The following is a 16,650-nucleotide window of genomic DNA, read 5'->3' as shown; positions in this document are numbered from 1 at the left end:
ACTACATTTTAACTCATTATCAATAAAAATTGTTGATTTAATTGTTTGTTAAGGTAAAAATATCATTTTGGTCAGTTGAGGTTTCTTTACCTTTATGTATTTTAAATTATTTTATTTAATTTAGGCACTTTTAATCAATTTTAAATTCAGTCCTTCAAAATTATTTTATTTATTACAATTAGTTAAATAATAATATTTCTTCCATGTCAACAAATATAAATATAATTTATGGATATGTTTTTAAAATTTACATTGAAAAATATAACTCGAGATAGGAGTTTAATTTAAGATCATTGAGGTTACAAAGACTAAAATTAAACATTTGAAATTAAATGATTAAAATAAAACAAACTTCAAACTACAATAAGTAAAATGATATTTTAACTTCTTTTTTCTAAAACTATACTAAACTATATATTTTGCCTAAAAAAATACTCTTAAAATTTGGAATTTTTTTTATAGAAAAGTTATAAAAATTTAAAAGAAAAAAGGAAAGAAAGAAAATGGAGGAAGCAATTAAAAGATTTTGAAGGTAAAAAAAAATCCAAAATAATGTTTATTTAATTGCAAGTAATAGTGAAATTGATATGAAGGCCCTGAGATCTCTCACTCAATTATGGTAACAATAATTCCAATTTTATTTTCTTTTGTTTCTTTGTGTTGTCTTTTCAACACTTGCAAATCTTATTTTTGAAATGAGTAATTAATATTGAACAAACTAAAAGATACCATTCTAGATTTGTTCAATTCATAACTTCTTGACTATATATTCCTACTGCATATATATATATATATATATATATATATATATAATATATATATATATCTTAATATGTGATCTACATTTTTATGATTTGATATTAGTTTAAATTAGATAGATTTCATCATTCATCAATTAATATTTCAAAACTTTAAATCTCCCATTTTTTATATAATTAGAAGTAAAAACATAATTGAAATTCTATTTAAAAACGTTTTTCTTCTTCTTTTTTTAAGGAAGAAAAGAATAAATAAAATTGATTGATGCATTGAATATTCATCGAAAGGGTTCGTAGGTGTCTTTAATGCACACGTGTACAGCTTTAATTGGACCACGCTCCTTAATAGCTATCATTTTCTATTAAAGGTTTCATGTTCCTTCCTGTGGTTTTTTCTTCTTTCTCTTTTTAAAAAGTTTATTTGTTTCTATTTTTGTTGGGTCAGGAAAATATAAATGGAAACCCAATAACTTTCTTCAACTCAAAAAATAGCTAATATTACAAATTTAATACCACTTAACTTTCATATTTCTGTTTATTTCATTTCCATTTTTTTAAAAAAATATTTAATAAGTTTTTAAACTTTTAACAATTAATTCCTCTGTTTTTGGAAACTAATAAAAATGGTTTAATTTGTTGTTATTATTATTATTATCATTTTGAATTTTCAATTTAATTTTTGAAACATTACTTGATATTAAAATAAAACCTCAACTTTTCTTTCTTTCTTTTCTTTTATTCAGAAGATATGTGGATTTAAATAATATCATAGGTAAGGGATTAAATTTGTAGTTTCATAGTGGAAAGAATTAGTTTTGTAGTTTATTTTTTTAAAAAAAAAAACAATTTAATACATGATTTCATAATAATACTCATTCTTCGTAGTTTAACTTTTGCTATTATGTTTTGATCAAATTGTTGGATTGAAATTTACTTAAGTGCAATATATAAAATTCATCCATCATATCTTTACATTAACATATATATTTTTAAACTTTGTTGCTTTTGTTTTCTCTTAATTATGATGTGGTTGATCATGCTTTGGTTGGAGTAGCTATTTGTTAGTTTTTTTTTTTCTTGAAAAAGGTAACTTTTGAGAGAAGTTTGTAGTTATGGCAGAAATTGGAGCAAATGTTAAAAAAATAAATTATCAATACGTGTAAAAAGTCCATTTAACTCCAAAACAAGTGTGAGGATATGATGCTCTAACCAGGTCTTGTTCCTTCTCCTTGTTTCTCATAAGACACACACAACTACAATTGTTTTTCTTCCCCTTCCTTCCTTCCTTGCTTCTTCTTCCTCTTGCTTTTTGTTCTTACTTTGGCTTGTTAGAAGAATCAGTAAAGTAAAAACGAAATTGTAGATCAAAACGAAGTGGAAGAAGAAATACGAGTGAAAAAAGTTGCAAATTGAGGTAAAAAAAGAAAATAGCAACGAGAGATAATAAAATCGAGATGGTTTTGAGATTTTCACGTTGAGATAACAAAACATATGTTTTCAAAATCAATCAACTTTCATTTTAACCTTTATTTTAACCATTAATGTCATTTTCTTCTTTCTTCCTTACTTGCTTGCATTTAATCCCTTTTCTAACGTATGAATTTTATTAGAGGATACTAATCAATGTTTTTCAACTCTCAATTTTGTATTTATAAAATTACTCTACAAATAGTCTTTTTGCAAAAGTGGTTTGTATAAACTACTAACAAAATATAGTAAAAAAATATTAAAATTTTATGTTTTAAAAAACTTACCACTCAATTCGACACAAGATTGAAGGTTGAATTATATATATGATGAGTTTTTTGAATAAAAGAAATTAAATATACAATAGGTTAGGTAATGGTTATAGAAGCATTGTGAAAATATAAATAACATTTGAAACAAACATGTATAGTATTGAATTTGGATGGACATATCAATATTTTTATTTTTCTTTCAACTAACCTAACTATCTGTAAATGGTTAAGAATGGAGCCAAAGCCAAAGTTTACTCTGTAAATGGAGATCCAATTTCATCTAAAACCAAACCAAAGGGTGAATACTATTTTGAAAATAGCAAATATTTATGGCAGTGCCCACTAGTCAGACCCCGGTGTGGACCCAGTCGAGTCATCACAGACCATGGGACGAGCCCCATGCCATTTGGCTATGACTATGGCTCCATAAAACACAAGTCACATGGTCCAACTTCAGAGCAATAAATCTTAGTTTTGGTTCCTTTTAACAACATCCCGTGCTACAAATTTCCCATCTTCTTCATCTTCTTCCTCTCTCTCTCTCTCTCTCTCTCTCACCACTTGCAGAAGAAGACACCATAAGAACGTGTTCCATTTATTTCTTCTTCAATTTCAACCATCTCTCCCTTTTCCCTCTCCTTAATCTCTAATTCAATCTTCTTCACTCACACTTCTATCTATTTCTCTTAATTTCTTCAAGGAATTCCCCTCAAGGTACGCATCTTATTCTAAGTTTTTAACCTTCTTCTAATCATCTTCATCCATTTTCAATCAAGTTTGTTAATAGCCTTTTCTTGTTTTTCCTGATTCTATCAAATTCATCTCGATCTGGGACTTCCCGTTTTGTTACGGAGTTTTTCGTTTCTGCTTTGCTAAATCCGTCATGCCCTGATGATCTTTTTTTCTTCTTCTTCTTTGTTTGCTTAGGAATTCGTTGTGTTAATTTAGAGGAGGGGAATTGGATTAAGGGTTTGATGATCTTTGAATCATTGATTTGTTGAGGGAATCATTTTTTTGTTTTCTGAAGATCGGATCGGTGCGTCTTGATGGCGTCATCTGTTCTTTCGAACTCCGATCGTGCACGGGAGTCTTCTTCGAGGAAGCAAAAGAAGAAGAAAAGCCATGGCAATAGAGATCATCATCAAAACCAGAATCATCATATTAAATGGAAATCTCAAGCTCAACAGGAAATTTACTCATCTAAGCTAGTACGAGCATTGAATCAAGTCAGACTCGGTCCTTCAAACGAGGCGCCGCCACGCCGCGGCAGAGCTGTACGTGAAGCCGCCGATAGAGTCCTTGCCGTTGCCGCCAAGGGGAGAACTAGATGGAGTCGAGCCATATTAACGAACAGGTTGAAGCTCAAGTTCAGGAAGGCGCCAAAGAGACAGAGATCAACATCCACCGCTGGAAACAACCGCTCAAAGAAACCTAGAGTCAGCGTATTGCGGTTGAGAGGGAAATCCTTGCCGGCAGTACAAAGGAAAGTTAGGGTCCTTGGTCGGCTGGTTCCCGGTTGCCGGAAAGAACCATTGCCGGTTATTCTGGAAGAAGCTACCGATTACATAGCTGCACTTGAAATGCAAGTTCGAGCCATGAGTGCCCTTGCTGAGTTGCTCTCGGCTTCAACTTCTGCTGCAGGCTCTAGTTCATCTCCTCCAAGCTGATTCCTCGCTTTTCCCACTGGTGTTTTCCTTTTCCCCATAAATCCTACCATTTTTCTGCTTCTTGTTTCTTTGCTTTGCTTGCTTCTATACAAGTGAAGCAATTATCTGTTAAATATGATTGCTGCTTTTTCATCTTCCCCCATGATATTCTATTTTTTTTTTTCACTCATCTTCTTCCCCATCCTCTTGAATAACTTCTTTGGAATCCTATGCCCATAAAGGAGAAAACCAAAAAAAAAAAAAAAAAAAAAAAAGAGAAGGGAAAGAACAACTTCGAATTCGTACATAATTTGTGCTGTAATCTTCAACTTCCTCAAGCTTGTTCGTTGTTTTAGATTTACTGTTGTGGATTTATTAACCCTCTTAATAACATTCTGGATTCTACAGAGTTAATGAGAAGAAGGAGAAGAGAAAACAGAGTTTTGATGAATGTTAGGCAGTATTTTGCTTAGCTGATCAGGAAAAAGCAAGAAACAAAAGGGGTAGTCAAGTTTGTTTCCTTAGCTTTTAACATCTATTATTCCAATTCTTCCCACTGTGTGATTGGATTGTGTTTGATTTGGAAACTCAATGTTGATTTGTCTGAAAAAATTGGCTTCATTTATGTTCAGTTCATAAGAAGTCTATTTTTTGAGCTCTAGGATCAAATTCCTTTACCCCCCTCCTCTCCTCTTCCTTTAATTATTACAGTTGCTGTGCTGGTTTTGTTTTGTGGTGGGTAAAGTTTAGAAATGGGGAAACTGTTGTTCCAGTGGGGCTAAAACAACCCACGAAAGAGACAATGGAAAGAGAAGGGTCAGTGGTGGGAAGGATGTAGAAAGGATTTTGTCATGTCTGAGTTTAGTAAAGCGCTGTTTGTGGGGGCATGGCAGTCCTAAATCTGGTGCTTGAGAATTGTGTGTTTAAGTAACATATCACGGATGTTTGAGGTCTCCATTTGACTTCAGTCCTGAAGTCTATAGTTAATATGTTAGAATTAGATAGTGTTTACACTAGTGTTATCCATCTTAAGTTTCATTCTTTTCGTCTCTCCCTTCCTCCAAACTCTTGATGCCAAAAAATTGTGTTTGGATTAGGGGATGGAATTACTTCACGAACTTCTTAAATAGTGTGTACTATTGATGAAATTATTTAACGAACAGTTAGTAGATAGAGAGAGAGAGGGAGAGGGAGAGGGTTGTTGTGGCAATGATGTGGGTTATAGTTGTTATAGTACCCACGCTGAACAGTGACAGCCCTAGATTTTTGGGGCATCCATGTGAGTTTTTCAGATATATTGTATTTATGTGAAGTAATTTTAGGTTCCACCTGCCCTATTTAATATCCAAAGGACCTTTGTGTTTTGTTTGGTTTGGCATTCAGATAGATACAGCTCATACTCCTAGTGGTCTGCCACTTCCTCACCTCTTTGCTGGCTCCCACATCTCCCACTCTTCCCTTTTCCTTTTCTTTTTTCTATCTCCTTTCCCTCCCTCGCCCACCTCTTCCTTTCTTTCCATGATATATTACTAAAAATTCTTTTAAACTCCTCTTTCCGGGTTTGTCTATCTAGAAGACCTTCAAATTACTCTTTTTCAGTAGAAAGGCTTTAAGATTTCACATGGATAGATTGTCTTTTTTTCTTTTTTTTCTTTTTAAAACCTCTGTATGATATGTATCCCAATAGTAAGTGGTTTTGAGGTGTTTATAGTTTCATATGATAGTTAAAACATCAGGACGATTCAAACATCCATTGAAAACTCTAAAAACTTTTTACTCCAAAGTAGTTTCTCATCTCACGTTTCTTGTCCAACCTCACTTTCCAGACCATACCAAACTTATTTCGATGAGGATTATAAGTGAGAGATTAGTTAGTTGTACTTTGATTAATGTGAGATTATGTTCACATATTTCAAACATTAACATCAAGAGATTAGCAAGTTGTTGTCGTATTTTAAATGGTTGGTTGGTGTTCACTTGAATTGATAGCCTAACTAGACTAGACGATGTTCCCATAATTTAAAGAATATATATTATATTAGGTGGTGAGTTTGACCCCAAAAAAATTGATCTTATCACTTAAGTGATAGAGAGAGAAATGGAAAACATATAAAATTACACATAAATTCTATTCAAATTGACCACTTCTTTCTTCTTTCTTCCATTCCAATACATTAATTTTGACAGCACACGTAACAACGACACTCATTTTTGCCAATTCAACAAATCTAACACTTTCCATTTAACTTTACATCATCCAATGTTGTTTATATCTTAGTCTCCCAAATTTCTCACCTCAATATATCATTTTCGATTCCTATTTTCACGTTTGTTCAATTTTTTTGTCTTTATATCTTAATTGTTTTTTTTTCCAATTAATCCTATATTTAGTTCCTAATCTTAGTTAATTATTGTTTCTTTTTTATATTCCTTTTATCTATCTGGATCTTATTTTAAGTAATTTTACTATATTTAAAAACCCTTTTTTTAGAATTCGAATCTCAATAACATACTCAATTTCACAAGTATGGAGATACATTTTAACAATAATTTTAGAGTAACATAGTTTATTTCCATTTGTAAAGATCTTTTATTATTATATTTATCTTTAATAATTAATATGGGGTTTTCTCATCACATATTATTTAATAAATATGATGAGAATACATTATTTTGATGTGGCCGACAGTCAATCACAGAAGCCTTCATGCCCAAGTTTGAGAACTTTGTTTCACCTAAACCAAAAAGGCACACCCTTACTCTAATTTTAAAAAATAAAATTAACCAATCAATTAATTAATTATATGTATAACACTAAGATAAATGAATTGAGAGAATCCAACTTTTAATTTTTTTGAAGTTAAGGAGAGATGAAATTAAGCAAATAGTCACATTTGAAAATAAGAGTGTCGGGTGTGATAGCAACCAAATATATTCTAAAATATGGTACACTTAGCTTATTTTAATTTAATTTATTAAATTTTGTATACATATATATATATTTATTTGAAATTTAATACAAAATGTTGTTATCAATCATTCATCTAATCTTGTCTCCCACCTTCCACTACTTTTGTTCTCACCAAAGATTTCATTATTAAATAACTTGGTTAATGAGGGTTGTAATGTAATTTAGGTATTTGTTAAATCAAACAGCTCAACACCTTCCCTTCATCCCTAAGTTTTTCTAAAAAAAGTTCATCATTCATTTTCATAGTACATTTCATTTCATTTGGTTGTTATTCATAGCTAAACAAGTTCTTTCAAATTGATAATTACTCCCATCATATTTTAGCTCAAATATTTCCTTTTTCGTTTTTCTTCTATTCCAAAAATACATCTCTATCAAAATCGTGTCAAAAACATTATTTCTTGAAACGTAATTTTAAGATGTCATTATTCTAGATTTATATCATCAAATATATGTTCTATTTGGATCAAACAATCTATTTTACACAACCACACCACTTAAAACTCCAAATGCCTAAATAACATAAGTGGTCTCTAGGTTTAAAAGTGTTATACAACTTTTTCTTAATTAGTAAGGTGGGAGACAATAACACAATAAGATGGAGGAAAGATAATTAGACACACATATGTCATATCTCACATCTCACATCTCACATTTCAATACCATACTATAAACTAAATAAACTCCCTAACACATATTTTCCCCTTTTCTTTTTCTTTCACTTACAAGCGACACACCCTGTTTAATTTCTTTTTCTTTTAGAGAATTTTGAGTTTCAATAATATCTTTCTAATGTGAAAAAAAAAAAAAAAACTATTTTACTATTTCTTTATAGTTTGATGTAATAAAAACCCCATTGAATATTGATTGAAAATGGTTTGGTTTGGAGCATCTGATTTCATTTCAATTAAATAAGAAAGCAAATACAAAATAAATATCTTATTTTTAATTTTAATGAAAGTTTTGAAGGACATTGCACATTGCATATTCCACATTAGCACATGCAAATGGCCAGTGGTGGGGTGTGCTCTCTCTCCTTTTTCTTTATTTGCATTCAACTCTAACGATCACTTATAATATCATTACATTTCCCCCATTTTAATGTTTAAATCTTTACTTAGTTATATATATATATATATATATATATATATATATATATATATATATATATTATAATAGGGCATGAAACGTATAATTGTTTTAGTTAAAGTTCTAAATTGTTATAAATGAATCACTTAAAATTTGTTCGTGCATTCAATTGGATTCTTATACATGTATAAGGATTTTCAAATTCTAGACAATTAGAATTGATTATTGTAAGAATTTAAATTGATTTGATTATAAAAGTTGTAGGGTTTAATTAACATTTTTTTTCCTTTTGCTCTTTTTTTATGTTGTTATATCGCTAATAGCTTGGCAAAAAATAGGATACATTCTTATTAGTTTTTTCTCTTCATTATTACCATCATTTATTTCTTTATTACTTATGTTCGTAAAAGTGTTTTAATTACAAGACTTTGTTTAAAAATAAGTAAGGAGGAAGTTTTTTTATTTATTTTTATATTAAGGATTATTTTATTTTGAAAGAAGCTTCTAATTATGAAAGTTAAAACAAAGTATTAATTTGTTTTTTGAAAGTTGAAGGATATGAATTATATAGGAATGTTTAGGGTTATATAACTGAAACCAATTATAGAATTGTGAGATAATATTTTTGATGATTTAAGGTTTTGAACAATTGATTAATTATATAGAATAAATAGAGATGAAGGTGTCACTTTTGATGGGTTGCATTTATTTTAATTCATGAAGCAGATGAACATTAAAATTTTCTTTTTCCTTAAAACAAAAGCATTCTCTTTGGCATTATTAATTGAATAAATTCAGTGACAGTAAAAGTACTTTTGGAGGTCTCACTCCCTAAACACACTCATAAATTGGATAGGCCCCAGAAGGCCTTCAATTCTCTTTATTTATTTATTTAGAGGTTTCACCATATGCTTTGCCATTGGAAAATAGGAAAATTTGTAGTGAAATAACTATTAGGTATGAATATGTTAGATATTTGTGACTCTATTTTAATTTTTTTTACTGCCCCATGAAAAAATTATTTTGTTATAAATGAACTAGATATTGAGAAATTGTATGTATGTTATAAAATCATAATTATTTGATGCGCAAACATCTTCCAAATAACCCACATAAAAAAATAGAATCTTTTTATACATCTTTCATAGATTTTAATTTCGTAGTACTGTCTATTCAAGTGATATCACTTTTTGAGTCAAGTATTAGGGTTTTGTAGTACTCTTTTTCGACTCTTTTGAAATGGGATGTATATGCTCGAAGATGATTGCATTAGTGTAGAGTAAATTAGTGTATAGATTCTTTGAATGTATATGTGATGAATGTAGGTGTAAAAGAAAAATAAAATAATTAAATACATGCATTTATATTCTTAAAAAACAATTAAATTAATCAATTTCAAAATTTAGAAAAAATGTTGAAAAATTGATTGATTGAAAGTAATAATTAACTATTTAGATTTTTAAAATATTAGAAGAAATTATTTCATTATATACGTTACAATATTAGAATATTAACATATTAATGGAATGATTTAGTTATTACAACAAATTTTCTTGCTCCAAATCATGTAGAAGATTTTTTTTTTTTTTTTGAAAAAAATTAAAGTATAAAAACATTTAAATAAAAAGTATTATAGTATCTAACTTCTATTTTTTTATTTATTTTATCATACGTTTTAGAAGTTATCATCGAAAAGAAACTAATTGAAAATACAAGATTTTGTATGCATGGTAGGTGTTTCTTGACTAATATATATATATATATATATCCTGTTTAATATTGTATTATAAAATGAATTATATATATTTTTTCATTTTAATAAGTTTATCCCTAGTTAATATTTGGATATATTATATATATGAAGCAATTAGATATTGTATAATATAATAAAGCATTAAACAATTAGAGGCATTTGTTCACGAATTACATCAATCAATCCTTTGCATTAACACCCCATTTTAAAACATTTTCTATGACAAGATTGATGCCTACTTTTCCTTTTTTCTTTTTTCTTTTTTCTTTTTTCATTTTTCATTTTTCATTTTTCTTTTTTCTAAAAACATAATATATATATATATATTTAAAATTTCATTTAGATTCCTATTTTCTCATTCTAATATTTACAAATCTTTATTAACCTAATTTTTCAAATTTATTTCAATCTCTCACTACAAAATTTGTTCCCAACATATATGTATGTATATTGTAACCTAGTCCAACTAACTCTTTTACTGCTAGCTCGTATTTGTACCAATTACATATAAAAATATATAATAAATCATTAAAATAAAATTGAAAATTTAAATCTCTTAACTTTTTCGTTATAAACGCATATATGTTTTTTTTTTCATGTTAATTTTAAATTTAAAGCAAAATTCATTTTGTGTTATGGTAGATTATTTGTAAGTGGAGGGATATCATTATCATATATATTGTTATTGTTATTGTTTGATTAATTAGGGAAATGTTTGTGGAGAATCTGTCTACCTTTCCCTTCATTTTCTATTATATATTTATTTATAGTTAAAATATCACTAATTATGAAAATTAAACTTGGAGAAATTTGTATCACTTTCAAACCATTTTAAATTAAATAATTCCAAGTCCATGTTTATCAAAATTCCTTACAACTTTATTGCTATTTTAGGGTAAAAAAGATATAATAGGACAATAGTTGTAAAAATATAAGAATGAAAATTGATTAATAAGGATGGAACGTACCTAAACAAAAACAATATCTTAACGCTTATTTATTATTATCTTTTTAAAAAAAGCACTGCTTTTTTTTTTAAAAAAATAAGTTGATTAATTTTAAATTTATTGTTTAAGAATTCTTATGGATTTGATTTGACTTTACATATTTAGTGTAAGTCATGATAACAAAGTGGGTTGTGATAAAGTGGTTTAACTTCCACCCGCCCGCGCCATACATAAAGGCAGGAAGAGTTGGTAAATTTTGTAGAGGTGTGCAACCCTCTATCTGTCTCTCTTTCCCTCCCACAGTCCCCTTTGATGGATATCAACCTTAATTAACACACGTCTAATGTGCATATATCTCATCTCATCTCATCAAAAGAATGTGCATATATAACAACGTGATTCCACATATAACATAGAACAAAATTTGGTCACTTCTTGATCGTTCATTAGTTAACAATTTATGTGTGGATTTTAGTTGAACAAAATATATATTAGCCATGGCAGAAGCTCTAGCTAGCTAGGGTTTAATTTACAAAGGTTGAAGAGGAGAAGGGGAAAGAATAAAATAACAAAATAACTAAGCCATCAATAAAATAAATATATTTGAAACCAAGAAGGGAATTAAAAGAAAAGAAAAGAAAAGAAAAGGTGTGTTGAAAGCATTGAAAGGAAAGAAAAGGATTGAAATGGGGAATAGAAAGAAAGAGAAAGGAAGATTGATGGGTATGGTGGGTATGGTGGGGCGGTGGGGCGGTGGTAGAAGTGGCGCCACCGGCAATGGCGGCGTCTGTCCCCCAACCCCACGAACCGCATTCTTCTCCCATTCCCTTTTCCCATATTCCTTTCATTTTATATCTATATATATTCTCTACAATATTATTTGACTACCAATATTTAAAAAATCAACAATCTCTCTTTGATTATCAGTTATCACTACAATTATGCTCCAACCTCATTTCTTATTGGCATAAAATGAAACTTCTTAAGAGGAATATTATGCATTAAGTGAATAAGAAATTAAAACAATAAATAATAAAGTCAAATTTTGAAAATACTATTAATAAGATATGAATTAAATATTTACATAAAATCTAAATAACGGTTTAAGAAAAAAAAACGTTCAATAGGTTAAAAATCAAGACTAAAAAACTCCTATCAAATAATTTAATATTAGAGGTTTTTTTTTCTAGAACAAAATCATTAAAAACAAAACTTAGGTTTAAATATTTTTTTTCAAATGTTTTATTTTTACAATTTCATGTTATATATATATATATATATATATATATATATAGTTAAAAAAATCCAAATAAGAAATCTTAGAGAAGCCATTTTTACTTTTTAGTGTCCAAAAATTTGGTATGGGTGGACAGCATTCATGTGGTGAATTTTAGAACCCATAGGGCCATATTGGGCTTTTTTATTTTTGGAACTTATAGATCGTTTTAAGCTGGGAAGGTATTATCTTGATCTTTAAAATCCGGCCCATTAGTCCTTATTGTCTTACAATTGGGCCCACGTGGGTGGTGGACCTCAGGCCCAATAGGCCTACGGATCAATGGGGGACAAGTTCCGCTAGACATAAACGACTTTCTTTTTCTTCTTCTTCTTGAAGTACAATCACGGGTTTGAGCCAGCAGAAATTGAGGTTATTAACACTGAAATGTGAATTGAAAACGTAGCAGGTTGTATTGTTAAATCATAAACTAAACGTTTTTAAATTCACCAATTAACTCTAAGTCTTAAGTTGATAGGTGAAGGCAAGTTTAATATAATATCTAACACACTTTCGCCTTTGGACTTGAATTACGAAGAAATGTCCAAACAACTTGAATTCAATATTAAATGGGGACGAAGCAACCATAATGCATGAGTTTGAACCTGCAACATCGACGTTCAGAGTGAGGAAGAGCAATAGATATACACTAAATTTTACCTTCACCTACTACCTAAACTTTTGAATTGAGTAAGTGATTTAAGAAATTTCATTTCAAATTTAAAAAATTACAGGTTCATCATTTGTCTTTCCTTCACTTTCAAGTTATGTTATACCTCATAAACGTATCTAAGTTTTTTAATTTTAAAATGGTATCAAATAAATTCCTAAAATTTGAAAAAATGTCTCATTTCAAGGTTAAAAAGTTTTAGAATTCTATTAGAATTAGAATTTAAAATTAAATCTAATATGTTAATTAAATATTAAAAAATTAAATATATTTTACAAAGGATATAAAATTTAATAACACAAGAAACAAGTTACCACACATGAAACCACTTTTAAAGCCCCAAAAATAGTGGTGTAATTAAAGGAAGTTCTTTTTTAATGCTAAAATAATGTTTTAAGTTAAATATGTAACCCCAACTTCTCTATAAAATTCCACATTGATTAGTACATTAATTTAGTACTAAAGTTGGTATGTACATTTGATTGTATAGATAACTAAAATGATAGATATGCAAAATTATCGAAGTTTGGTATCTTTAAATAGTCATATGTGTTCTCTTTCATAACCGTCTATTTTAATCTTTTTAGTATAGTTAGTAATTTAATCTAACGTTAAAATTTTGAAAGTTGTATAGAGTTTCAAAATCGTGTAAAAATTTGATTTTGTATTTCGATAACCTTTATACATCATTAAAAGATAAGATAATAAAGATTGTTGGGTTGTCGTGTTAGGGGAATGGGAGAAGTTTAAGTTTAAGATGAATAGAGAATGGAATAATATTATGATCAGAAGAAGTTGAAGGGTAAGATTAGTGGAAAGAAAAATGATAATTTGGGGAATTTAGGGGTAAAATGTTGGATATGAAGAAACAATGAGAGATTTTGTTTTATTTGGTAATCTTTTTTAATTCCAAATGATAATAAAAACACACTGCCCGAAAGCAACGCGCTTTCTTGGATGCATTTTTAGGGTTTCCTTTTCGCAGCCTTCCTTGAATTTCCCTTTTCCACTCTAATATATATATATATATCATTCCAATTTCGTTCTCCAATAACAAAATTAACAACCTATCATTTATCACATGTCTATACAAAACAAAATATCATAAATTCCTTTTTAGGGTTTTGAACATTGTCGGTCAAATAGATCGTCTTCGAAAAATTGCATTTTTATAGTGTGACAATCCGTTTTTGTCTCGGTTAGATAATTTGTATGAGAGAAAAACAAGAAAAGTATCTTGAATTTGTATAAACTAGTTGTGAAAGAGCTCTTACGATTTTGATTAAGAGTTAGGGACGTTATAAGGGTCGGAAAATTAGATTTGGTCCATATATGTGATGGTGATATGGTGATGTGTTTGGAAGTCAAGGTAACGTTTTTAGGAACCGACCTATTTGACCATCCAATATTAACCCATCAGTGAGTATGGTCCCCATGTCTGTTTTAATGTCTATCTCTCTCTCTTCTTCTTCACCTCCATCACTTTCCAAATTTCCTTCTTCCATCACTCCAACATTCCATTGATATGTGTATACAAAATCTCCCCTTTTAATTTGTGTTTGGCTCTCTCTCTCAAACCCAAAAAAAAAACAAAAATAATCTCTTACTCTTCAAATAACCATTTCCTTGATCTTACCAAAAAAAAAAAAAAAAGAAAAAAAAGCATGGGCTAGGGTTTGGGAATTTGGAGCCAAATCCGAGAATATCTATGTAAATAAAGGTATCAATTACTATTTTAAAAGTTGATAGGTTTAAAATTTTAGGTTTCTAGATTTTTATACATTAAGCTTATTTACACACGATTTGTATAAACTTTTCTATTTCTCATATGAATAGTCTAATGATGATTCAACTATTATCTTCGCGAAATCCCAACCCATTTTACTTTTTCAACCCTCTTTACACCATCTAATTTTAGAAACATATATATACCATGCAGTAATATCCATAGCAAAAGAAGCATTGACAAGCACTGCATGAACAAAATATAAAATAAATCCCCTCATAAACGAAAGCAATAATAAGAAGCAAGAGGTTTTGGAATGAGAAAATCCATATATTTAGTATATACAACACAATATATTAATTCCATACTTATTTGAATTTTATAGAAATGACGATGGTAACATATATATATGACAAGCACTGCATGAACAAAATAGTTAATTTATACATTATATATCATCTTATATATATATGTCAACCAAATATATGTAATGTATAGTTAATATTTTTCAATATATTTGAATATTCTTACAAACTCAATGGCGATGTGATTTGAACCTCTAAAGTAAAGAAATTAAATGATAAAGGAATTATAGGGTTGGCCACCTAAAACAAATGGCAGTAATTATGTGTATTAATTAATCTCACTTTGTGAAAGGCCAGTGTAGTTTTATTTTCATTATTATTGTCATCATATATTATTATTTTAATAAGAAATATGATTTTATTAATTTAGACCTAGCTCTTACATCACTCTCATAATTCAATTTGAACTAAATTCCATTGGTAGAGTCAAATTTTGATAGTTTTGTTGAGAAAAATAATTTGGCACCACAACTTAAAGTAAGAAAAGAAGAAACATCATCACTATCTATATCCATATGAAGGAGAAAGTGACAATTCATTAAAATGGAAGATAATGTACTTTTTTCTTTTGTGTGTGTGTGTGAGAGAGAGAGAAGCAGTTTTGAGGGATGGGTATGAGCATTTTTCCTTTTACATAACTCTTAATCCTTTTATATTCTTCTTAACTCAAAAAAGATATTACACAAAACCCTAAATTTCTGTGTGAAACTTCCCCCCTATTTCTGTTCTTAAAATTACACATTACATTGATGTTGGAAGGAATATTTAGGTACGATGGCCTCTCAAAATCTTGATCAATCCAAAAAATTGTTTCTAAAAAAGACAATATTACTTAGGTAACATCTCAAAATCCACCATTATAATTTCGTGCATCCATACATAATTTTTCGACTATGGTATGTCTCGCTACAATCACACACAAAGAATTTTTTTAAATAATAATCGAGAAGAATTCATCATATATGAAAAATTATGATCGAACAATTTAGCCGAACATATAAAAAACGTAACTAGTAACTTAGCTTTCACAAAGACAAAAGAAAAATTGATGGGAGAGGAAAGGGTAAGATGGAATAATAAAAAGATAAACATGAATATTACTAGAGATTGATGTGTAGTACTTGCAAAAACAATAAGGGTTTAAATTAATTGTTTATTTTAAAAGTCCTTTAGTACTCTTAACTATAGTAATACATATACATATATATCATTTTTCATTTAAAATTTTGACACATTTTTAAATTACATAACGTTAAAAAAAAAACTCCAACTTCTAACCTATAAATTTATCTCTTAAATTAATCATCAATTCAATCCCAAAGCTTAATTAACAAATGAGTGGAGGTAGATTTAATATACTATTTACGCCACTTCTTTTGACTTGTGTGATTGAAATATTAAATGAAGAGGAAACAACGGTGTAATGGCTTCTCTAAACCACCACCTACATTTGATACCTTTGTAAGTCATATCGCTTAATCGCTTTTGAGTTGAATGGATGATTTTAGAGAGAAATTGGTTGAGTTACATACGGTGGAGAGTAATGGGCAGAGGTAAAGAAGTATGAAGATGGGAAAGAAAATGAAGAAGGAAGAAGGAAATAGTGAGATGCAATCATGAGGCCATAAGAGTGAAAGGAATATAATAAGGAATCATTTATCTTTTTTTTATATATATATATATATTATTATTATTTATTTATGATTTTAT

General features: G+C 28.9%; 1 protein-coding gene across 2 annotated transcripts; it reads left to right on the top strand.

Moving 5' to 3' along the window:
* The first annotated feature begins 2,972 nt into the window (after positions 1-2,972).
* Positions 2,973-4,563, top strand: LOC101220618 (transcription factor bHLH147). Of its 2 annotated transcripts, none has more exons than XM_004148751.3 (2): positions 2,973-3,211; positions 3,525-4,563. In XM_004148751.3, the coding sequence occupies exon 2, from the start codon at positions 3,544-3,546 to the stop codon at positions 4,162-4,164; it is 621 nt and encodes a 206-aa protein (XP_004148799.1). In that variant the 5' UTR covers positions 2,973-3,211; positions 3,525-3,543; the 3' UTR covers positions 4,165-4,563. The 2 variants fall into 2 exon arrangements, with proteins under 2 accessions (XP_004148799.1, XP_004148798.1); XM_004148750.3 differs by having other exon boundaries at positions 2,980-3,211; positions 3,425-4,563.
* The last annotated feature ends 12,087 nt before the right edge of the window (positions 4,564-16,650 follow it).

Source organism: Cucumis sativus, chromosome 6 (genome assembly GCF_000004075.3).
Source record: "Cucumis sativus cultivar 9930 chromosome 6, Cucumber_9930_V3, whole genome shotgun sequence".
NCBI lineage: Eukaryota > Viridiplantae > Streptophyta > Magnoliopsida > Cucurbitales > Cucurbitaceae > Cucumis > Cucumis sativus.
The sequence above is the reverse complement of the archived record's forward strand: the minus strand, read 5'-3'. Positions and strand labels throughout refer to the sequence as shown.